The sequence below is a fragment of the Carcharodon carcharias genome, chromosome 9 (assembly GCF_017639515.1).
Source record: "Carcharodon carcharias isolate sCarCar2 chromosome 9, sCarCar2.pri, whole genome shotgun sequence".
Lineage (NCBI taxonomy): Eukaryota > Metazoa > Chordata > Chondrichthyes > Lamniformes > Lamnidae > Carcharodon > Carcharodon carcharias.
In genome coordinates this window covers 64,758,351-64,777,086 of record NC_054475.1, presented here as the reverse complement: position 1 = coordinate 64,777,086, position 18,736 = coordinate 64,758,351, and the positions used below count along the sequence as shown (strand labels likewise).

General features: G+C 42.8%; 1 protein-coding gene across 1 annotated transcript in view; it reads right to left on the bottom strand.

Moving 5' to 3' along the window:
• Positions 1-18,018, bottom strand: part of LOC121282616 (26S proteasome non-ATPase regulatory subunit 13-like) — a 51,105-nt gene extending 33,087 nt beyond the window's left edge. Inside the window, exons 1-7 of the mRNA XM_041196396.1 lie at positions 17,879-18,018; positions 17,265-17,343; positions 14,345-14,379; positions 12,054-12,109; positions 8,442-8,485; positions 6,197-6,283; positions 3,520-3,691 (exon numbers count right to left, since the gene is read on the bottom strand). Coding sequence (XP_041052330.1) covers positions 3,520-3,691; positions 6,197-6,283; positions 8,442-8,485; positions 12,054-12,109; positions 14,345-14,379; positions 17,265-17,343; positions 17,879-17,979 — 574 coding nt within the window. The 5' untranslated portion in view covers positions 17,980-18,018. The remainder of the gene's footprint in view (positions 1-3,519; positions 3,692-6,196; positions 6,284-8,441; positions 8,486-12,053; positions 12,110-14,344; positions 14,380-17,264; positions 17,344-17,878) is intronic.
• Between the last annotated feature and the right edge of the window lie 718 nt (positions 18,019-18,736).

Here is an 18,736-nt window from a genome sequence, read left to right as displayed (position 1 = left end):
CTACTGTTTTCTCCTGTTAGCCAATCCTTAATCCATACTAGTATATTACCTCCTATCCCATGTGCTTTAATTTTGCTAACCAACCTGTTGTGGGGGAATTTATCAAAAGTCTTCTGAAAATCTAAGTTTATCAATTCTGTTAGTAACATCCTCGAAAACTCCAATAGGTTCCTCAAACATAATTTCCCATTCATAATTTAGGCAGGCTGAGTGGGCAAATACCTGGCAGATGCGGTATAACATAGATAAGTGTGAAGTTATCCACTTTGGTAGGAAAAACAGAATAGCAGAGTATTATTTAAATGGCGATAGATTGGGAAATGGTGATGTACAAAGGGACCTGGGTGCCCTTGTACACTGGGATGAGGAGAAGCTTCTTCACTTGGAGAGTGGTGAACCTGTGGAATTCTCTACCATAGAAGGCTGTGGAGGCCAAGTCACTGAATATATTTAAGGAGGAAATAGATAGATTTCTAAACTCCATAGGCACCAAGGGGCATGGGGAGAGTGGGAATATAGCGTTGAGGTAGAGGATCAGCCATGATCATATTGAATGGCGGAGCAGGCTCGAATGACCTACTCCTGCTTCTATTTTTCTGTGGCTATAATTTCATGTTGACTACGCTCAATCAGATCATTATTATCCAAGTGTCCATTTATCACATCCTTCAGAATGGATTCTAGCATTTTCCCTACTATTGATGTAAGGCTAACAGATCTATAGTTCCCTGTCAGCTTTCTCTCTCCCTTGTTAAATAGTGGGGTCACATTTGCTACCCTCTGATCTGCAGGAAGCATTCCAGAATCTATAGAATTTTGGAAGATGATCACAAATGCATCCGATAACTCCATAGTTACCTCTTTCAACACTCTGTGGCGCAGGATATCAGGTCCCATGGATTTATCAACCTTCAGTCCCATTAACTTCTCCAATCAACATTCTTACTAATCTTAATTTCCTTCAATTCCACATTCTTCTTAGTCCCTTGGATCTCTAATTCTGGGAGATGTCTTGTTTCTTCCTCAGTGAACACAGACACAAAGTAATCATTTAGCTTCTCTGCCATTTTTCTATTCCCCATTATAAATTCTCCTGACTGCCTGTGTCTTAGCCAAACATTTCCTTTTAATGTACCTATAGAAGTGTTTACAATCCATTTTTATGTTTTTTGCTTGTTTACATTCATATTCTATTCTCCCTTTCTCTATCAGTTTCTTGGCTCTCCTTTGCTGTATTCTAAAATCCTCCCAATCCTCAGGTTTACTATTATTTTTGGCAACTTTATAGGCCTTTTCATTCAATTTTATACAATCCTTAACTTGCTTTGTTAGCCACAGTTGACTGACTTTTCTTTTTGGGTTTTTGTGCCTTGAAGGAATATGTTGCTAACTATGCTAAGATGATCCATTGCCTACGTACCGTCATACCTTTTAAAGTATTTTCCCAATCCATCTCAGCAAATTTGCCCCTCATACCGTCATAATTTCCTTTGTTAAAATTTAACACCCTGACTTCAGATTGAACATTTTTTTATTCTTTCATGGCACGTGGGTGTCACTGACAAGGCCAGGATTTGTTGAATCGAAATAGGTTATTTCAGAGGGGCAGTTAAGAGTCAATCACATTGTTGTGGGTCTGGAGTCACACGTAGGCCAGACCAGGTAAGGATGGCAGATTTCCTTCCCTAAAGGACATTAGTGAACCAGATAGGCTTTTATGATAATCGGTGGTAGTTTCATGGTCACCATTACTGAGACTAGCTTTATATTCCAGATTTATTAACTGAATTCAAATTTCACCAGCTGCCACGGTGGGATTTGAACCCATGTCCCCAGAGCATTAGCCTGGGTCTCTTGGTAATTAGTCCAGCGGCATTGTCACTGCACCACCATCTTCCCGAAACTACTTCACTTTCAAACGTAAATGAAAAACTCCCATCATATTCTAGTCACTCATCCCTAATGGCATGGGTTATATCCTCTTACTAGCTCTGATAATTCATGGAAATCTGCCTCCATGCCTTACCCAATGTTTGGTGTGGAGTGGTGCCTCTCAAGCTATATAGCCACTTGTCTCACTTGATTGTGGACTATGATTACCTTACCTCCTAGCTTGACTCAGTGTCTCTCTTTATATGTGCTCAAGTAACCATCCAATCCATGCCCTACACCTGCATATACTTAACCTCATGGGTGCAATTAATATGTCTCTTCTGTCTATCAGCAACAAGCTACATGAAATAAGTTTGGGCAATCTCAACCTAACTCCTGCTGGCTGTCAAGGTCATTGCACAAAAGAGTGAGAACTTGTTGTTCAATGGCAATCTTGCTCAAAATGGACAAAATGATAAATAAACGATACAGTTCTAAGACTGGAGTTTAAAAGAAAAGACTTGGGTTTATATAGCACCTTTGACCACAGGACATTTCAAAGCATTTTACAGCCAATGAGTATTTTTAAAATGTAGTCACATTTGCATTGTAGGAAATTGGCAGACAATTTGCACACAGCTTGTTCCTACAAAGGATAATGACCAGATAATCAGTTTCCGTGATGCTAATTGAGGAATATATATGGGCCAGGGGATTCCTGATCCCTTGCTCTTCTTCAAATTCACAAAATTGGTATGGCACAGAAGGAAGCCATTTGGCATGGGACAGTGGAATAGTGTCATGGGATCTTTTATGTACACCTGAGGAGAAGATTAGGCCTTGGTTCAACTTATCTGAAAGACGGCATTCTCAGTATTGCATTGGAAATCAACCTTGATTTTTGCACTCAGATTCCGGGCTGGGACTTGAATCCACCGCCTTCTGACTCAAAGGCTCAAGTGATACCAACTGAGCCAAGGTTGACTCCCAACTGGCCTTAAGAGGCTAGAGTGGTTTCCGTGTGATACGTTTAGCAAAATCACGAAGATGTACTTCTGTAAAGAAGCAAGCTGATGAGTTTATTACACATTGCACACAGAGGAAATCTCCTCCTGAATTTGTGGAGGCAGAGTATCAGACAACTTTTATGTCTCATTGAAATCAGGCTCTCTGATCTGCTTAATACAGACAAAACACGCACACACACACAGACACACACGTAAGGAATTTGTCTTGTAGTAAAATACATTTGAAACCCTTTGCAAATAAGGTGAATCAATGTTGTGTCATTCTGACTGCTGGATGCTTCCATTTCATTCAAGGTCACTATCGCTTGACTGTGTAGAATCAAGCTCTCTAATAATTTGCCATGTCTTGAGACACATTTTAAATTCACAGCAAAGTTTCTGAAGATTCATAATTATCCAACTTATTCCCCAGAATGTAAAACCAAAAACAGAGGTGAAATCAGAATCTATATTAGTTTGCAGAAGATTTGCAAATAATTAATTGAGAAAAAATGTTAAAGGAGGAATGAGGAAAGAGCAAGAAATTATATAGATTCTTTCTAATAAGCTCCCTAAAACCAGCAGTCACTAAAAGAGATAAACTGCAATGTTTCTAAAAGGAACAGAGCTTGATACTTACTTGATAAGTCAGAGAGTTCGGTGCAGCCGAGATACCGCAGAGCCTCCCTATAGTAAGCAGCATGGTCACCCACCACCTGATAGTAACTGCTGGAAGTGTCATAAAACCGGCCGTGGACAGATGTCACCCCCGGCAACTTCTGCAGCATCTCATCAACTTCTTCAATGATTTTCTAACAAGTGGAAGGGTCAATGTAACAGGTTAGATTGGGAAATATCACCAAACAAACACAAAGGAAGAGATAATGATGTATTGGAAGATTACAATATAAATTGAAGAATCACATCTTTTATCACTGTACACTGCCTCCAATTGATATACAGTGCAACCTGTAAATTATAGACACCTTAGGGACAGTCATCAGCTTTTTTTCTGGCGGATGTCTTTATTTTCAAAATGGTCATTGTGTGCATTGTAAAAACATTTAGTAGAATGGGAGTTCATCATCAGTATGCTTAGGGGGGAAATTTTCACTTGGTGGGCGGGGTCGCGCCTGACCCACTCGAGCGTGAAATGATACGTGTTGACATCGGCCGAGCGTGCTGACGTCAATGAGCAGTCATGAGGTGGTTCGGTCAGCGGGCGCGTGCCAGAGCTGGCAGCACACCTGCCAACAATTAAAAGGCCTGTTAAGGCCATTAAGTAATCAATTAACGTAAATTTTTCACTGCCTGTCCAACCTAATGGTTGACGGGCAGGCGAAAAGGCCAAGTGGCCTTTGCATTTCTTTAGAAACCTCATCCACGGGTGGGATGAGGTTACCAAAAGCAAATAAAAAATAAAATAAAAACTTTAATTTTTCATTAATCACATGTCCCTGCTCATGTGACAGAGTCACAAGGGGAGACATGTTTTATTACATTTTTATTTTCTTTTTTTTTATATCTCTTCATCTCCCTGGGGCATCTCTGCCTCAGGGAGATTATGAAGCGATCACTCATACGCGAATTTCGTGCTCGGCCTGTTCGCCCTCCTCACCCACCCCCCACACACAGACAGCACTCAGCGCTGCCGCTCACGTTTCATGCTGGCGGGCCTTAATTGGCCCGCCAACGTGAAATTGCGGTGCGGTGCCAATCTCGGGCAGTAGTTGGCTTCCCGACCGCTGAGCCCACTTGCCAAGGGCAAAATTCTATCGATTGAGGTGGAGAAGCCTAGGGTTCTACCTCTGGGACAGAGCCTTGCAAACTGTCAATCCCAGAGATAAATGGCTTCTCTGCCTGCTTTGGCTACTGAGTAAGGAGCTTCTTTCAAAAACCCAAAGCTGTCCGTACTGACCCACTGTGCCATGTTTTAAGTTGTAAAAGAATGTGGTGAATTAAGGTTGGCCATAGTTTGTAATTTGTAAATTTGAGATATTTCAGAATGCCTCTCATCTTTTAGCATGCAACTTATTTGGGTCTCTCAATATGTTTCCATTTTTTTGGAGTATTAATTTGTACAGGTTTCACATACACGGATACAAAGATTATTCTCATAGGATTCAGATCATTCCCGAAACTCTCAGATTATTTCATAACTGTTAATCTTTCAGTGAGCACATTTTCACACAGCAACTCAACAGAACACTCCAGCAACTTCATAGCCAGGATATTGAGGTTGGTGAGCGGGGTGGGGGGGCTGCTTGCCGACACGTCAAATGATGCGGGATGATGTTGCGCAGAACTCCTGATGTCACCCGCGTCATTTCAATTTTCAGTTCGGCGGGGACGCAGCCGAATCAGCTGTGCACCCACCGACCTGTCAACAGCCTGTTGAGACCATTTAAAAACTAATTCAAGTAATTAATGGACCTGCTGGTCCAACCTTAAGGTTGTCAGGCACGCTGGAAGCCCTAGCAGGCTTCAGAAAAAGCATGAAACCTCATCCACGGACTGGATTAGATTTCATGAGGGTTTTAAAAAATTTAATAGAAGTTTGATTAAAAGTGATGGACATTTCCCAACTCACGTGACAGTGTCACATGAGGGGCCATGTCAGGGAAATTTTATTTTTGTACATTGACCATTTTTTAAATTTGGCACCGATCTCCGAGGCAACACATGGCCTCAGGGAGATGAGTGTGTTCTTTCACACACATGCCACGCACAGGGAGTGCATAGTAATTCTTGGCAGACATCACACTGGGCAGACCTTAATTGGCCCGCCCATGTAAAATGGCGGCGCGCCCCCAATTAGAGGTGCCGATCGGAGGCGTGCCTACACGCGCATGCTCCTGCACTTCCCCCCAACGGTTGGGGGGCAAATTCTTCCCCATAGTACAAAAATCACAAATGCACTGGAGTGATTTTTTCTGGAATTCAAGGAATTCTCAATATGCTGAACTTCACTCCCAGTTGATCACCAGACAGCAATGTTGGAGGGGTTTAGGTGCCACCCTCAGGAAGGAAGGCAGAATTTGCACTTATATAACACATTTTACGAGCTTAAGACGTACCAAAATACGTCACAGGCAGTACATTACTTTTGAAATGTAGTCACTTATGCCCATGCCATTGTTACCTCTGCTCTCCTGGCTAGCCTCCCATCTTGCATCCTCTGTAAACTTGAGCTTATCCAAAGCTGCCAGTGATATTCCATTTTAAATTGTACTCTTTTTACTCCCCCTGATAAGACTAACACTGGCTCTCCTTCCAGCTCTGTCCACCTGCTACAGAATTTTCGTGTTCTTTATTACCTTTGTTTCCTGGAGGTCCCCAATTTTGATTTTAATGGCAGCAATAGCAGTCCTACAGAGAATCATGGCTTCATCATTACCCTTCACCTGTCAGATCAAAGACAAAAGGTTGTGATCAGTTCCTGGGACATCCCACATGGATGGCTTTTGGATCTCTCCAAGATGGTTTTACTCCAGGTCTGCTGTCCATCAAGTTAGTACATGCAAACGCTCTGTACCTTTATCGATAAATATAAAAGACTTCCATTGCTGACAGGAAGGTCATGCATGTTATTTCTGTCATTCCTAGGGTCTAATTTATGCAAGAGGTTTGAACACTTGCCATTATACCTAACCTTTCAGTTTCACAGAGATACTTAGTGTAAAGCAGATCTTCATTTCTAGAATTCTAGCTTGAAGCCCTGGACAGATTCTGGCCTATTCCCAACCTCATCTGACCAATTATGCATTTCCTAATATTTACCCAGCCACCCTTCGAACTGGATCTCTTAACAGTTGTTTCTGCGGGTTTGCCATTCCACACCACATTCCTAAAATCCTTCCATTTCCCATGGGCCTTGGAACAACTGCCGCTCACCTTCAGGCCTTGTTCTGCCAATTTCCCAGCACAAATCTTTGAACCAGCACTTGAATCATTTATGGTCCTCATGGAACTGCACCCAAACCTGAACCAATCCCCGTCCCTGTGGAACCATACCCAAACATGAAAATGCATGCGTTCCTTTACTTGCCCCGTTGCCACTCATAAAACCATAAGATGTAGGAGTAGAAGTATGTCATTCGGCCCATCGAGTCTGTTCCACCATTCAACGAGGTCATGGCTGATCTGATAATCCTCAATTCCATTTTCCTTCCTTTTCCCCATAACCCCCGATTCCCTTACTGATTAAAAATCTGTCTATCTAAGCCTTGGATATACTTAACGACTCAGCTCCCACAGCCCTCTGTGGTAAAGAATTCCACAGATTCACTACCCTCAGAGAAGAAATTCCTCCTCATCTCTGTCTTAAATGGGCGCCTCCTTACTCTGAGATTATGCCCTCTGGTCCTACTCACCCAAAAAGGGAAACAACCTCTCAGCATCTACCCTGTCAAGCCCCTTAAGAATCTTATGTGTTTCAATAAGGTCACCTCTCATTCTTCTAAACTCCAATGAGTGCAGGCCCAACCGACTCAAGCTCTCCTCATAAGAAAATTCCTCCATACCCAGGATCAACCTATGAACCTTCTCTGGACCGCCTCCAATGCCAGTATATCTTTCCTTAGATAAGGGGACCAAAATTGTTCACAGTATTCTAGGTGTGGTCTAACTAGTGCCTTGTATAGTTTTAGCAAGATTTCCCTATTTTTATACTCCATTCCCTTTGAAATAAAGGCCAACATTCCATTTGCCTTCCCTATTAACTGCTGAACTTGTATGTTAGCTTTTTGGGATTCATGCACAAGAACTCCCAAATCTATGTGCTGAAGCTTTCTCCATTTAAATAATATTCAGCTCCGCTATGCTTCCTGCCAATGTACGTAACCTCACATTTTCCCACATTATATTTCATCTGCCAAGTTTTTGCCCACTCACTTAACCTGTCTATATCCCTCTGTAGACTGTCATCCTCACTGCCTTCCCACCTATTTTTGTGTCATCCGCAAACTTGGCAACAGTACATTCACTTCCCTCATCTAAGTCATTAATATATATTATAAATAATTTGAGGCCCCAGCACCGATCCCTGTGGCACTCCACTAGTTACAGGTTGCCATCCTGAAAATGCCCTCCTTATCCCAACTCTGTCTTCCAATAGTTAGCCAGTTCTCTATCCATGCTAATATACTACCCCAACACCATGGGCTCTTATCTTATTAAGTAGCCTCCCCTTGATCCTACACCACCAACTTTTTTGCTATTTAATTTCTCCTGTCTTCCACCCCATCACAGACCTTCCCTTTAGTTCACTTGCTTAAAACCTATTACATTTCTGATTTTTCCCAGTTATGAAAGGTCGAGCTGAAACAGTGAATGTTTCTCTGTCCCCAAACATTGTACGGCCAGAATGTTTCCAGTATTTTGTTGTTATTGCCAATTGCCAACATCCCCAGTATTTGGCTTTTGTAAGAAAAAGCATTAGTTTAATAAGCATTCAACACATCAACAGATTCTGAAAGTTTCAAATGCAATTACTGGTTGAAGTACAATATAAATTGGATATTAAGGTACTGAAGCAGTTTAATACTGTCTTTTCCACCTTACCTTCTCCCATGTCTTTTCAAGTAGATTTAAAGCCATTTGTGCATCTGAGGAAGAAATACAAGGAAACCAAAGTCAAGGTGCAAATCTCCAATTTGCAGGATGGGCGCCAATCAACCCTTTCATTGATCTTTCACTACTTTAATTTTCATTCCATTGTGATGGCATTTTACACAAAACCATTCAACATATTTATGATACAATGACACATTTAATCCTCAAATGAGAGAGGCATCTGAAAGATTATTTTGTGCAAAGACCATCCTGTCACCATGGCAGGTAAGTCAGGGACCAGCTACTACACAATCTCACTTCCCCCCCACCGATAAGTGCTGGGTTTCACTAATGCACAATTCTGTAGTTGATAGCAGCCTTCAGAAGGGAAAGTATTCAAGACAAAGAAGCATAGGAAGGCTTTCCAACTGGGAGTCAAGCCCGATCTCATCGTCACCCGACACAACGTATCAGCCATGCCTCAGTGAAAACCCTCACTTGTGGCTCAGAAGGTCATGGGTTCAAGTCCCACTTCAGAGACTTGACCATGTAACTCAGGCTGACACTCTACTGAAAAAATGCTGCAATGTCTTTCGGGTGAAACATTAAACTGAGACCCCTCCTACGTGCCTTGGTGGACATGAACGATCCCACAGCACCATATTGAAGAGGAATGCTCAACCTGGTTTCTAAGCCCATAATTATCCTTCAATCCACATCAAACACATTCTGGTCAACTTCACAATGCTGTTTGTGGGAGCTTGCTGTGCAGCATTTCCTACATTACAATAGCGACTACACATTAAAGTACTTAATTGGTTTTAAAGTTTTTGGGACAACAAGGTAACAAAAGACACTATATATATGCAAGTCTTTTTTCTTTCTTTCAACCTTCGCAGACATGCACGTTCCAGCAGGGTTCAATGGTTCACAATGAGTAGTAGGAAATCAGGGTAGTTTCCCCCTCCCACCCATCCAACGCCTTTGGGATCAAAAACAGATTGTTGCACCTCAATAGCTGTCATGGCTCAGATGGAACAACTGCATGGATCAATGTCTAAACCTTCTGGTCCACATGGCTCAGTGCAGCACTGACCGCCAGCTAACTCACCGAACCATCAGGATATCCCTGGCGAGAGTGTATGCTGTCTACACAATTTAATGCATCCTCTGTAACTTAAATATTCACCTATTCGTACTGCCTCAGCAGCTGCTGGTCTGTGCTGAGCTAACCCATCTCAGCTGAAGGAGTTCTATAACTGCTTCTAGCACCTCTGGGCTGAGAGGAGGGGCTGCAGAAGGGGAAAAGGTCCTCAGGTTCCCATACTCAACTATTATCCATAAATCAAGCTGTATAGCTCAAGTCTTTCAAGAAGGTTCAGGACAGATGTCTTAAATGGATTAGCAGCTTGTGCACTATCGAGGGCTCACACAAAAAATGGCATTGGGGTGCTAAGAGTGTCCCAGGGTAAACACTGAGTAACATTCAGCTCCTTCAGGGGGAAAAAGATAAAGTAAAGGTCACGTCAAAATGATTTACCGGTTTATTTTCCCAACTGTTATTACTCCCAAGGAGCATAAGGTCTGACTGCACCTCAATTTTAAAATTTGCATTCTGGTTTTCAAATCCATTCACGGCCTTGCCCCTCTCCATCATTAACCTCCTCCAGTTCAAAAAACCTCATGATATTGGCACTGCTCCAATTTTGGCATCTTGAGCATCCCAGATTTTAATCGCTCTACAATTGGCTGTCCAGATCCTGAACTCTGGAGTTCTCTCCCTGAACCTCTCCACTTCTCTAACTTCTGTAAAAAGCTCCTTAAAACATATTTCTTTGACGAAGCTTTTGATAATATTTCCTAATACTTACAAAGCTGGGTGTCAGCTTTTATTTGATAACACTCTTGTGAAATGCCTTGGGATATTTTACTATGTTAAAGATGCTAAATTCAAGTTGTTCTAGTAGGTTTACCATGTGCACACAGGATTCAGACCTCACTTAAATTCAATGGGAACTAGGGAATTGGTAGCACAGTGGTAGTGGTCTTTCACCTCCAGGACCTGGCTGCAACTTCACACAGACTTATGAGATGGAGCCCTCCACTGTCTCTTGGCAATGAAATGAGCTAGCATGCAGTTCATATTAGACATAGCACCTGTCTCCAATTCGGCACTAATTAACAATCACTAATATAGGATAGCTGATCTGAAAGATAAATAAATCTCACATTAGTACAGTAGGGGGCACTCAGTGAAGCTGAGGCTTGTTATTGATACAGAACAGAGGGAGCTTTATGCTAAATGCAGCTCATACTGTACCTTACCAGGGAGCACTCAATGCTGACACTAGTTGCCTGAAATGGGATCTATTCCCTTGCACTAATATTGCTCCTCTTGACAAGTTCTAAAGTATGTTGTTTTAAAAGAGTAGGGACAGTACTGTAACAATATTGTAATAAAGCTGGCCATTAAAATTTGGTCTCTAGCCAGTGTTATTGATTGGGGATCACTGACTAGACAGAGTGTGTTTGCAGATATACTACTTTAGCTACTGATTTTAGTTAAAAACATCTTAAATACACTCATTCCACACAGGTAAATGTACTTCACATGCATATATTTACAAACGTTCACTACCAGCCAGTAACCAAGGAAATAATGCACTCTTAATGAACAAAAATGTTGTCCTCTCTACTTTTCATCTCACCATGTTACCAACAAATCGAGATTAAAGTACACAGTGTCAAGACAAGGGATCGCTTCAGGTTAAGATGAGAAGTTTCTTTACTCAAAGGGTTGTGAATCATTGGATTTCTCAACCCCAGAGGTTGCAGTTGCTCCATCAATGAGTATATTCAAGGCTGGGAAAGATAGATTGTTGATCTCTTAAGGAATCAAAGGATATGGGAAGCAGGCAGGAAAGCAGAGTTGGGGCATATCAGCCATAATTGTATTGAATGATAGTGCAGGTTTAACAGGCTGCTCCTATTTCTTATATTATCTTCACATCCATACACTGTGCATAGAGATCACATGACCAACAATGATGTCTATTACTCATCTTTTGTCACACTGATCAGAAATGCAATTAGCCACAAATGGCCCGTTACTGCAAATTAAACAGTGTTCCAGATATGACAGGAGTTTTTACTGTAAGGGTCCTGCCTCTAAAACACTGAACTGCGTAGAAGACAAATTAATACACAATGATGTCACATGGTTAATAGACATTCCTAGTCCTGAGTGCAAAACCAATCTGAATTTTGGAGAAATACACCATAACATTATATAATAGTATAATATCCTCTATCTGCTGCACCATCATGCTCCCAGTAGATTGAAATCAGTGAATAACACTAATGCCTATTATTCTTACTTGGGCCTTGAAGTGGTGCTGTAGCCTTTCACAGCCTGTTAAAACAGACACAGCAAAAACACATTCCATGCCCTCTAACTAGCTGTGGTCTGCGCGCCTGGGCAAATTTCCATTAATTTAGGACATTTACATTATGATTTAAAATCTTTAAAATGTGGAGTACAAACACATATGCAAGGTTGATAAGGTAAAGTACAAACCGCCAAGACAAATAGATATACCAAAATGGAATTAAAAAACATACCACTCATCTGTCGAACCACACGTAGAATAATTTCCACCAGGGACAATGGATTTATTCTGTGTGAGAGAACATTAATCCCAGAATTAGTGCTATAACAGTGAACCTTCAGTGTTGACTACTGAATTCAACCATTTCAGAATAGATGGAAATAAAATATTTGAATTAGTCACAAATCAATCCCCTGGCCGTTCTGCTGAATGTTTGCACTCATGAGAAGGGCAGCTCTCAAGTATGCATCAACTGGCAGCATCGAGTGTATTCTGAAGTCAGCTGCAGCGCAGAGTGCTGTGCATGCAATTGGGAATTTGCTTTGTTTTTGGGATGTGGGCAACATTTAGGGGCATGATTGTTACAAAAATTGGCTGTGTGGTTGATAGTGAGGAAGAGACCTGTAGACTGCAGAAGATAATGGGTAGAATATGGCAAATGGAATTTAATCGGGAGAATTTGGAGAGGAGAAACAAGGTAAGGGAATACAGAACGAATGGTAGGATTCTGAGAAGCTTTTCCTCAGAGTATGTCCACAGTCCCTGAAGATGGCTGGATAGCTAGACAAGGTGGTCAAGAAAGTAAATGCGATACATACCTTTATTGGTAAGAACAGGGAGGTTATCATAGAATCACAGTGCAGAAAAGGCTCTTCGGCCCATTGAATCTGCACCGACATGTGAGAAACACCTGACCTACCTACCTAATCCCATTTATCAGCACTTGGCCCATGGCCTTGAATATTATGACGTGCCAAGTGCTCATCCAAGTACTTTTTAAAAGATGTGAGGTAACCCACTTCCACCACCCTCCCAGACAGTGCACTCCAGACCATCGCCACCCTCTGGGTAAGAAAGTTTTTTCTCACATCCCCCCAAACCTCCTGCCCCTCACCTTGAACTTATGTCCCCTCGTGACTGACCGTTCAACTAAGGGGAACAGCTGCTCCCTATCCACCCTGTCCATGCCCCTCATAATCTTGTACACCTTGATCAGGTCGCCCCTCGGTCTTCTCTGCTCCAATAAAAACAATCCAAGTCTATCCAACCTCTCTTCGTAACTTAAATGTTTCATCCCAGGCAACTTCCTGGTGAATCTCCTCTGCACCTCCGCCAGTGCAATCACATCCTTCCTATAATGTGGTGACCACAACTGCACACAGTACTGCAGCTGTGGCCTCACCAAGGTTCTATACAACTCCAACATGACCTACCTATTTTTGTAATCTATGCCTCGATTATTAAAGGCAAGTGTCCCATATGCCTTTTTCACCACCCCACTAACATGCCCCTCTGCCTTCAGAGATCTATGGACACACATGCCAAGGTCCCTTTGTTCCTGCCGTTCATTGAATACTTCCTTGTCAAATTACTCCTTCCAAACTGTATCACCTCACACCTTTCAGGGTTAAATTCCATCTGCCACTTATCTGCCCAGTGACCATGCTGGAACACAGGCCACAGTTGGAGTACTGTGTACAGAAAGGATGTGATCACACTAAAGAGGGTACGAAGGAGTTATGAGGATGTTCCCACGAGTGGAAAAATTTAGCTATGAGGAAAGATTGGATAGGCTGGGGTTGTTTCCTTTGGGTGGCTGAGAGGAGATTTAATTGAGGCATACAAAATTATGAGGGGCCCAGATAGAGCAGAAAGGAAGGATCAATTCTCCATCTATCCATCACTGTTGAGTCAAAATCCTGGAACACCCTAACAGAACTATGAAAGCACATTCACCACACAGACTAGTGGTTCAAGGTAGAGCAGCTAACCACCACCTTTTCAACAGCAACTAGCTACAGGCAATAAATGCCATTATTGTTCGCAATGTCTATATCATGGGAATGGATAAAAACATTTGAGAGCCAAAGAATCTATCCAAAACATTAATTTGTCCTTTCCGTTCTTCCAATGTTCCTGAGTACTTCCAGCACCTTTTATTATCATTTTGAGTATGTATTAAAAATGCCATATTATAGCTGTCACATTCACAATGTTCTTGGTACCCTTTTATTATTGATTCCAAAAGTCACTCTATTCCCATTACATCTTAAACTGAGGTGATTACCACAGACTAGAGTGAGTAAACACTCCACTATGCGCCACACCAACATTGACACTTTCCAGTCAGCAGAGTCCTATTAATTCTCATCAATGTTTCTCGTCAGGAGTGCAGACTCCAAAGGTTTAAACTCAGCTCATTTTTAGAACTCTTGGAAAAACAGATCATATGTTCCAGGCCTGGTTAAATCCAAATTGTCTGCAATCATGTCCCAGGCCTGCATTATCTTGTCATATGCTTACCTATGCTCAAAGTCACTTATGAAGTGTTCATATAACTGCAAAAGATTAGAAAAGGCAGTGTTATATCTGGAGCATACACATGTGGTATGAATGATTGTTACTGTTCTGTAGGCAGACTTGTCACAGCTGGTCATGTTTTTACAGTCACTTTTTATTCTGAATTGCTAAATATCAACGGTAATGACAAAATCAAAAGCTGATGAAAACCCAACAGTGAAGTCACTCCAATCTGCAAACTTGATTCCACCAACAGGCTATGCTGATATCGAAACTAATAGCCTCATATAAACAACATCAGTAACAACTTATATTTATATAGTGCCTTTAACATAGCAAAATGGCCCAAGGTGTTTAACAGGAACGTTATCAAACAAAATTCGACACCAAGCCACATAAAAAGATATCAGGAGAGTTAACCAAACTCTTAGTCAGAGAGGTAGGTTTTAAGGAGCATCTTAAAGAAGGAGGGAGACATGGAGAGGCAGAGAGGTTTAGAAAGGGATTCCAGAGCTTAGGGCCATTGCAGCTGAAGGCACTGTCACCAGTGGCAGTGTGATTAAAATCAGGACTGCACAAGAAGATAGAACTGGAGTAGCACAAATAATCTCAAAGGCTTATAGGGCTGCAGGAAGTTACAGAGATAAGAGGCCATAGAAAGATTTGAAAAAAATGAGAATTTTAAAATTGATATATTGCTGGACCAGGAGCCAACATAGGACAGCAAGCATAGGGCTGATGGATGATGGGGATCTAGTGCCAGTTAAGTTGTGAACAGCAGAGTTGTGGATGAGCACAAGTTTATGTCGGTTGGTAGATGGAAGTGGAGTGGAATTTTTTTTTTTATTCGTTCATGGGATGTGGACGTCGCTGGTTAGGCCAGCATTTATTGTCTATCCCTAATTGCCCTTGAGCTGAATGGCTTGCTAGGCCATTTCAGAGTCAACCACATTGCTACGGGTCTGGAGTCACATGTAGATCAGACCAGGTAAGGTCAGCAGAATTCCCTCCCTAAAGGACATTAGTGAACCAGATAGGTTTTTTTGACAATCGACAATGGCTTTTTCTCATGGTCATCATTAAACTTTTAATTCAAGATTTTTACTGAATTCAAATTCCGCCATCTGCCATGGTGGGATTAGAACCCGAGTCCCCAGAGTATTACCCTGGGTCTCTGGATTACCAGTCCTGTGACAACACCACCACATCACTCTCCCCCAATAGTCCAGTCTAGAGGTAACAAAGACACAGATGAGGCTTTCAGCAGCACATAAGCTGAGACAGTGCAAAGTTTTGAGAGATGTTACAGAGATGGTGGCAGGTGGTCTAAGAGATGGAGTGGATATGTGGCCGAATGTTCATCTTGGGATCAAACACTACACCAAGGCTGTGAATGGTTTGTGCTCAGATTCAGACAGTTGCTAGAGGGAGAGGTTGAACTGATGGCCAGGGAACAGAGTTTGTGGCAAGAACCAAAGGCATGACTTCAACTTTCCCCAATATTAAATTGGAGAAAATGGCTGCCCACCTAATAGCAAATGTCAGATAAGCAGCATGACAAATCAGTGCCAGTGGAAGGGTTGAGAGAAGTGATGGTGATAGGGTAAGTGTTGCTAGCACATATATGGAACCTGACATTGTTTTTTTCAGATGATATTGCTGAGGGGTAACAGGTAGATGAGAATTAGAAGGGGTTAAGGACAGATCTTTTTGGAGATCAGGAAAGTGCAGGAGCAGGAAGAGAAGTCACTGAAGATGATTCACTGGCTACGACTGGATAGTTAAGAATGACACCAGTTGAATGCAGTCCCACCCAGCCCAGTGGAGTTGGAGGAGGATGATGTGGTCAACCACATCTAAGACTTCAGACAGGTCCAGAAGGATGAGGAGGGATAGCTTGCCATGGTCACCAAGAATGTCATTTTTGACTTTGGTAAGGGCCATTTCAGCAGTGTTGTAAGGGTGGAAACCTAATAGATGAGAATCAAACATGAAATTGCAACAAAGTTAAGCAAACAAAGCAAACCGAGGCTGGAGCTCCACATTGCTGGCTCTGACCCACTTGCCCAATGCTGCCTCCAGTCACATGTGCCCACCCAACACCCTCACTTCTGTGAAGCATCTTGGGATGGTTTGCTATGCTGTATAAATGTTGTGACCAGGCTATCATTTGATCAAACATCTATCAAAATCAATCAAAGAAATTCTAGATTGATGAACAAATCAACCTATTTCAAGTGTGATCTATCCATCCAGGTTGATAATGGAGCAAATGCACATACTGTCTGGACAGGTTACGAGTCTTATTTATACTGTCTATATAAACGTGCAGCGAAAAGTCACTAGTTTATACAGTACTGTGTTTTCTAACAAGCTATTTGTACAGGGAAGACTCAGAGGTTATGTATGAAACCTGTCACCTTCTGCAATGAAAAAGGGGGAAAACACTCCAAACAAAGCTGCAGGAAATGGTTTAGAAGTCAGACAAAACTTGGGTTGGACACTGAGCAGTGGATGTAAAGTGGCACTGGCTAACTCAAGGGGGCTAAAACACTTAGCAGCTCAGGCAGCATCGGTGAAGAAGAAAATAATTAATGTTAGGATTAAGGACATTTCATCTGATGATTCACAATGTTAATTATTTCTCTCTCCACAGATGCTGCCTGACCTGCTGAGTGCATCCAGCATTTTCTGTTTTAATTTCACAGTTCCAGCGTTTGCAGTGTTCTCAGTATTCAATGATGGCGAAACACATATTGTGACAGTCTAAGGCTTTGCAACTGCAGATCCAGATCTGTCACTCTGCATTTCAGATGAGAATAGTGAAAACTCCACCTCTATTTCACCCACAATAACCGAGTTGATGAAACATCTGCTTTATATTTCCTTTTGAAGATTTAGTCTGAACTATCAATAATCGTACCTGCAAAAGGTTATCGCCAGATGGGAAACAAGGAATCAGTGTGAACTCCAGTAGTTCCACTGTGAGTTGATGCCAGAGCCTGGATTGAAAGCAGAGAATAGGGTTAATCTTTAAGGAAGTGCCACAGATTGTCAAAGACTCATATGAAACAGTAGTGTGAGGCAGCCTATCCCTCTGGACTGTTTCAAAGAATAGCAATAAGGACAGAAGGTGCTTGAAATGCACCCGAATGGAGAAAATGCAGACCTTGGTGGATCAACCAACTGGCTGAGCGCGGGGGGCTGAGCCTGAGCAGAGGGTGGGTGCTGAGCGGAGCCAAGGGACGGAGGGAGGGAGGGAGGAGGGGTAGGGGGTAGGGGAGGCGGAGTGCAGGATGAGGGTTTTTAGCCCAGTCACCATGGCCTGGCCGGGCCGGGTTTGGGGTCCAGTCGAATCCAGCCTCCTGCAACTCAGCGGGCGGGGCGATCCCTTACTCCGGCCCAGCCCCATGTCAGGGTAAAGGAGGGCGTGTCCTGCAGCCTCTCCCGGCACTGAAGCCAGCTCAGGCTCCAGAGACACTGGAGCATCGCCAGCCCGAGGCCAGGACCCTGGTGACACCGGGGGGGGCCTGCTACCTCCTATTGTAGAAGTTCTCCATCCGCTGCCAGCGCTCGGCGCCATCCCCGTTATCCGCCTCCTGCTGCCGCCGCAGGAAGCCGATCGGATCCTTCATCATCCCGCTTTCCACAGCCGCACTGCAGCCTTGCCCCGCCCCCTGCTGCCATGGAATCATGTCTCGCCCCGCCCCGTGCTGCCATGGAAACCGTCTCTCGCCCCGCCCCGTGCTGCCATGGAAACCGCCTCGCACTCCGCCCCTTGCTACCATGGAAACCATCTCTCGGCCCGCCTCCCGCTGTCATGGAAACCGGCTCGTCCCGCCTCCTTCTACTGCAATGGAAACTGTTAATCGAGACCTCAATGGAATTTAATAATCGGAGCATTTATCGGCCATTCAGCCCCTTCAAGCTGTTCTACTATGCAAGAAGATCATGGTTGATCTTCCACATCAGCTCTACTTTGCTATCCTATCTCCATATCTCTTGATTCTCTTCCACTACAACTCACCCACTGAGCATCCTTATCTCTCTCAGATAGAGAATTTTGTCAGTCTGCCTCTCACTCTGCCCCTGCTGCTTTGATAATTGTCAATCCAACTGTTACTCTGCCCCACTATCCTGGAAACACTTTGTTCTCATTGGCTTGTATGTTATCAACAGAAAGAGAACTTGCTGCCCTCCTGGCACTTCGTGCTGCCAAAAGATGTCCCAGCAAAATATGGCACCTGATACCCTGAATGAAGGGATTGTCTATAAATATTTACTCTCAACCGCTCTGTAACAAATAAGGAAAGGTAGTCGCGAAGAGTATGTGTGACACACTGGTAAGTGCCCAGATATATGATATATACATATATATATATATATATATCCCTT